Source organism: Sinocyclocheilus grahami, unplaced genomic scaffold (assembly GCF_001515645.1).
Source record: "Sinocyclocheilus grahami isolate Dianchi unplaced genomic scaffold, SAMN03320097.WGS_v1.1 scaffold19.1, whole genome shotgun sequence".
In the NCBI taxonomy this organism is placed as follows: Eukaryota; Metazoa; Chordata; class Actinopteri; order Cypriniformes; family Cyprinidae; genus Sinocyclocheilus; species Sinocyclocheilus grahami.
In genome coordinates, this window is record NW_015505198.1 from 5,818 (window position 1) to 12,542 (window position 6,725).

A 6,725-nucleotide genomic window follows, 5' to 3' on the forward strand; every position below is an offset into this window, starting at 1 on the left:
AGCTTGTGCTGCAATGCAAATCATCTCTATGTAAATCTGTGTACGGGTTACAGCTGATGATGCATGTAAAACGTTACAGTGTTTAGGATATTTTCTCATGTTATGAGTCAAAAACATGTTTCATGATTCGTGTGTCTGAATCCACAGGCTTTCTGATTATTCAACTGAGGATTCAGTTACATCAATGAGAGAAACAAGTATGTCACTCTGATCTCCATGAGGGGGCAAAGGTCGTTTCAGAGGTCACAGATCATCAAAACTTATTAAAATTACATTAACAATTAAAAATGCATTATTAATTTAGAACCCCTTAAATTTAAAATTTTTTAATACAAATGTGACCAATAATTTTTTTTATTTTTTTTGAGTGTATAATAATATCTTTATTAACTTGAGATGAAAAAGCTACTTGAGAAATTGCTCAAGAACATTTTTATGTTGCTGGTGATTCACAATGACTTTATGACTGTATAATAAGAAATGAGTGTAGTGTGCAAAAGAAAAAAACATATTGCACCATTATTGTTTGTTTGATTTTAAATCAATTACATACTTGCTAGTTTTGGTTATTGGGGGGTGGGGGGTATATCCCCCATAAACTGCATATTTACCATATTTCAAAGTACATATAAAATATACTGAAGTCCCACTTAAGTGTTAAAGTTCAACTAATTGCATTTAATGTCATTTTAAACTGTACTATATTTGAAATCAATTATAAATAATATGCATTGCGGTGGTCGAAAACATTACATTTAAGTCACATTAAAGTGTATTGTTAACTGACATTAAAGTATATTTTAGTTAACATTAATTGCTTGTCAGTACATTAGTAGTACACTTTAACCATATTCTAAAGACACTAGAAGCAATTATGAAAGTACATATAAAGATGTACTACAAAGTCCAACTTAAGTGGTTTTAAAAAATCACTCAATAGTTCAACTTATTGCATTTAATATAACTTTAAAACGTGATACATTTGAAATTAATTACAAATACAATGTTCTTAAGCGGCGAAAACATTCCATTTAATTTGCACTTACATGTGTTCTTTTAAAGTATATTTTTTATGCAATAAGTACACTTTATAAAAGTATACTTAAGTGCACTTTTTTTTCACAAGGGTAAGCAGCACTCATTGCACCGTCCCAGCGTCAATCCTTTTGTCATCCCTCCACCTCCCCATCTCCTCCTCTATTTCTGTTACTCTCCCTCTAGGTACCGCAATGGACTGGATGGGCAGGCGAACTCATAAAACTGAATTTTGAGCACAATGTGTAGTTCTGTGTTTGGTCTCTGTGTGTCAGTAGTAAGTCATAGTGTTTGAGCAGCTGCAGCATCAGTTCATCACTGTGACTCTGACTGACGGAGGTTTTTGTACCACTCTTTATCACTGTGTGAATATATATATACTGTTTATGTAGTGGAAACTCTGACAGTAATAATGTCCAGCATCTTCAGTCTGGACTCCACTGATGGCCAGAGTGAAATCAGTCTTAGATCCACTGCCACTGAATCTAGATGGAGTTCCTGACTGGAGTACGTTTGCTTTATAAATCAGGAGTTTAGGAGCTTCTCCAGGTTTCTGTAAGTACCAGGATAGAGGCTGATAACCCCAACTCTGGTAAACTTCAGGGCTGGTTTTACAGGACATAGTAACTGTGTCTCCTGGTTGAACAGGTTTGACTGCAGGCGTCTGAGTGACTGTCACTCCACCTGCTGAGTCTATATCGAGAAAAATGAATAAACATTCAGAATTAAATATCTGTTGGAGGACAGTATTTCTAGTGCAGATGATCAGTTAGAATAGAGTGTTTATCTCTTCACCTGTGAAACAGTAGCTAGTGAAGATCCAGATGAAGATGGTGATGAAGCTCATGGTTGCTGTTGGTTCAGATTCTAAATATCTGTTGGAGGACAGTATTTCTAGTGCAGATGATCAGTTAGAATAGAGTGTTTATCTCTTCACCTGTGAAGCAGTAGCTAGTGAAGATCCAGATGAAGATGGTGATGAAGCTCATGGTTGCTGTTGGTTCAGATTCTCAGAGTTCAAACTCACAGAGCTATAAAACCTCCTGAAGCTTGTGCTGCAATGCAAATCATCTCTATGTAAATCTGTGTACGAGTTACAGCTGATGATATACATGAAACATAACAGTGTTTAGGACCTTTTTCAAAAACACTTATTCACGTCTGAAGCTACAGACTTTCTGATGGTTCAAATGATTAGAAGTTAGTTTGTGTTCATCTGAGTGTGACGGAGGTTTTTGTGCGACGCTTTCATGAAGCACTGTGCTACACTTTTGGTGGAGGAACCAAAATGATGATCAATAAGATCAGTAAATTCTATCATAAAAATGTATGATATTTTAATTTGCTTTATTTAATTAAGAAAACATTTGGCAACAATTATTAGAGATTGTTATCGAAGTTAAATAAAAATAAAGTTAGAATGGTTTATTCATTAATTGCATTTCATGATGAATTTAATCAATTCATAGTTAAAAGTAGATTTTGTTTGCTAATTTACAACTATGTATTAATATTCAGTGATATTTCATGGCATTTCTTTTTTTCCATTTAAATTCATATTTCATCTTTACATGAATAATTTCACATCTTATTATTGCTAACATTTCATTGCATTTTAATTCATTGATTGAAATATTTTGATATATATTCAATTATTCTGTAATATAATTGTGCCCATAATTCTAGATAAAGTTAACAATTAAGAGTTTTTGAAATGCAAGGGACAAAAGTTTGATAATATGAGCAAAATTATTATTAATAAATTTAGTTACTGAAATTTTTACAAATTAATATTTTAAACATACATTTCCATATAATTATGATTGTGAGGGTCTGATATGATCTTTTAAAAATACAATTCATATAATATTAATTCGTTTTTTTTATTTATTTTTTTATAATCATGAATTTGCATATGGGCAATATTTTTAAAATCAGTTTGAGAATAATTTAAAGTGTAACTCATTAATTCAGAAAATAGATCATTATTATAATGTTTTAGTGTCAGAGCAGCTGCAGCATCAGTTCATCACTGTGACTCTGACTGACGGAGGTTTTTGTACCACTCTTTATCACTGTGTGAACACATAACCACTGTGTGCACTCTGACAGTAATAATGTCCAGCATCTTCAGTCTGGACTCCACTGATGGTCAGAGTGAAATCAGTCCCAGATCCACTGCCACTGAATCTAGATGGAGTTCCTGACTGACGGCTGCTTGTTCTATAAATCAGGAGTTTAGGAGCTTCTCCAGGTTTCTGTAAGTACCAGGACACACAGGGGGGGCTGCAGGCTGGAGCAGAACTAAACTTACAGCTCATCTCTACATTTTCTCGTGGTGTGACAGTTTTCACTGAAGGAGTCTGAGTGACTGTGATCTGAGCTTTACACCCTGAGAAACAAACATTTATTAGTCCATAAAAATATATTATTTGACATATAATAAAATTATTTAATTAACATTATTTAAAATATACACTATTCACCTTGTAGTATAAAGCAGTATGAAAGTGTCCAGATGAAGATGATGATGAAGGTCATGTTGATGAAGATTGTTGTGTGTGTCAGTGATGAAGTGTTAAACTCACAGCACTATAAACACTCTCAGAGCACTGAAGCATCTGATCAATATGCAAACACACTCCACATCATTTACCTCAAGACAGCAGATACATTTTGCTATTTTATTTGTTCAGTATCTTTGCTAATAAATTTCCATTTAATGTTTTTAGAAACAGGCATTTATAATTTGCTTCATGTTATTTTGGGTCAAGCTTCTTCCTCCAAACACTGTTTAATGTTTCATTCAGACTTTGATGCTGAGAGCATTTAATATCTGTTGTGCTGATTTGATATCATCCATGATACTGTATAACAGGTCAAAGGTCATCTAATAGAGAATGACCATCTAAATCTTACTAAAGATTTCATTATAAAGCAGGTAAGTAGAATTAGCAGAGTTTAAAATCACATGTGTACCGAAAATGCAATGAATGTATTTTAGGACTGTTTATGAAACAAATGATTTCAGCCTTCATGCAATAATACTGTTTTTTTTTTAAAGATTAAAAAAAGTGCATGTCTGCTGTTGAGTTTCATATCAGTGTGTGTGAGTGTCGTGGAGTTTGTGTTCATCTGAGTGTGACGGAGGTTTTTGTACGACACTTTCACTAGAATGAAGCACTGTGGTGGACTTTTGGTGCAGGAACTGAACTGACCATCAGAAGTAAGTCTTTCTTAAATTATTTGATATAAATATATAATGTGTGTGTTTTTTTTAAAACAAGGTTTAAGGTTACTCAGGAATATTTGGCAACAATATTCTTAATTTATTACAAAAATATATTATTAAAAAGCTGTACTTTTATTTCATAAGTTTCAGTCTATTTTATTGATTGATTGCACAATCAAAAATGCCTATATTATGAATAAGTCATATTTGGTGATATTCCATGTTTTTCACATTTTAAACCATAGCTCATATTTGCACTTAATGTTTTACATTAGTAATTTCACACCTAATGTTAACTTTTCAATATTTTTTAATTAATTACAATATTTTAATATATTTAATTTTGCGCATGACACAAAAGCTGGATAATATAGACAGAATATTTAATTTCATTGGTGTCATCATCAGGCAAAAAAGAAATTCAGTTGATAAGCATGTTAAATAAATAACTTAAAATTATGTTTATGAAAAAAATGGCCTGAACGATGACTATTTTCAAAATACAAGTAATATATTGAAATAATCAATTATAAAACATTGCAACAAAATGATCCGTTTGCATTTGGAGAGAGACGTTTTATAAAATCAGTTTAAACATTTTACTTAATTGAGAAAGTAACAAATTAGCATACATTTTACAGTATATCATGTTTGCTTCAGAGAAGTGATATATATAGTAATACAGTGTACAGGATCTTATGCTTGATATACTGTAATAAATAAATAAATATGTAAAATTTACAGTAAAAATGGCAGCTGTGTTTGCCAGACTTGTTCCTTTTTACTTAATAGTTTTTCCATCGTATATAGTAGAGAACTTACTGTTAACCAATTAACAAGTTTTTACTGTAGCACTTTTACAGTCTTTTACCATTAAAATTACGATCATTTTTTACAGTCTCCATTTTATAAGAGTAAATAATAATTTAGCTAATGAAGAATATTTTCAAACATAACTCAGGATGTTTGTGGAACATGAATGAAAGCAGAGATGTGGAATTACAGTAAAATGATGAAGTGATTGTGATTTGGGCTGCATTATCACGTCTGCTCCAGTGAAGATTGTAGCTGCAGATGTGAAGAAGTGAGTGTTGTGTGTGTTTGTGTGTTTCAGCTGGTCCCGCAGTGAAGCCCTCCGTGTCTCTGCTGCCTCCCTCTTCTCTGCAGATCTCTGGAGACTCAGCCGCACTGCTCTGCCTGCTCAGCTCTTACTCTCCACAGGGGGCGCAGGTGAGCTGGACGCTGGACGGGTCAGAGGTCACCGAGGGGGTTCAGACCAGCGCAGAGAGCGAGCGGGACGGACGCTACAGCCGCAGCAGCGTCCTGAGCCTCAGCAAAGCACGCTGGGAAGACGGCGAGCGCTTCGTCTGCAGAGTAACACATGACGGAGCTGATCACGAGACCTCGTTCCTCAAGAGCTCCACAAACAAGAAATTATGGTGGAAATGATACTTTTCAACGAAATTAAAACGCCGGTAGTGAGCGTTTAATGAGTGAGTCATTGAGTTGTTCATTCAACCGATTCGTTCAAAACACGGAATCAATCAGCAATGAATCGGCTGGTTGCTGTGAGGTGCGCTGTTTCCGCCTAAAATGTAAGTGACCTAATATTATTGTATTTGCTTATTGAACTGTTTATAGAACTATTAAACAGTCTTGTAATGGTGAAAACGTTGTGTGATGTTGCCTAACTAACTGTATTTTAAATATAAAAACTTTCCATTTTGAATTGTTACCTCAGGATGCTGAGTTTCTTAGTGTTGCGCTTGATTTCTCCTGGAGAGACTGCGGGAGCCTCGCCTCAGCAGCGCAACCTTATACTGTCAATAGATGCATTAGATACAGTAGCTATATCCAATATTCGCCACTTAATCATGTTACTTGGCGTTAATGAAGCATTAATGTCGAGCCCTGGAGACGGCTCTATGTGCCGGGGCTCAACCCCAGACGGCCCCGGCCCAATTTAAACCCTGGATATGAGTGTAGGTTAATGAACAAAATTTAAAACAACAAAATGTTGTGGCATGTGGCACTATTGTCTAATTGATCAGCTTACACCCTGTGTTTTCTCTGATTCTGAGTCAAACCCGTCTGTCACAGGACAGATCACAGTCTAATAGAGCTGATTTGACTCCTAACTCAGTTTTGATGTGCTGGACTGCAGGGTGCAGGACTACTGAGTTTACAGCTCATCTCTACATTTTCTCATGGTGTGACAGTTTTCACTGAAGGAGTCTGAGTGCCTGTGATCTGAGCTTTACACCCTGAAAAACAAACTATTTATTAGTCCATAAAAATATATTATTTGACATATAATAAAATTATTTAATTAATATTATTTCAAATATACACTATTCACCTTGTAGTATAAAGCAATATGAAAGTGTCCAGATGATGATGAAGGTCATGTTGATGAAGATTGTTGTGTGAGTCAGGGATGAAGTGTTAAACTCACAGC

General features: G+C 34.5%; 3 gene segments (V, D, J or C); 1 reads left to right on the plus strand and 2 right to left on the minus strand.

Moving 5' to 3' along the window:
- Positions 1-1,393: 1,393 nt before the first annotated feature.
- Positions 1,394-1,900, minus strand: LOC107554118 (Ig kappa chain V region BS-5-like). The segment is given in 2 exon segments: positions 1,394-1,728; positions 1,831-1,900. Coding segments are annotated over 2 exon segments (387 nt in total).
- A 1,207-nt stretch (positions 1,901-3,107) lies between these two features.
- The window catches only part of LOC107555038 (Ig kappa chain V-III region NG9-like), a 17,537-nt gene continuing 13,919 nt past the window's right edge, over positions 3,108-6,725 (minus strand). The window contains 2 exon segments of the V gene segment in view: positions 3,108-3,427; positions 3,522-3,691. Coding sequence covers positions 3,108-3,427; positions 3,522-3,576 — 375 coding nt within the window.
- On the plus strand, positions 3,575-6,447 carry LOC107555046 (Ig lambda-3 chain C region-like). The segment is given in 5 exon segments: positions 3,575-3,598; positions 3,914-3,976; positions 4,210-4,261; positions 5,382-5,706; positions 6,432-6,447. Coding segments are annotated over 5 exon segments (480 nt in total).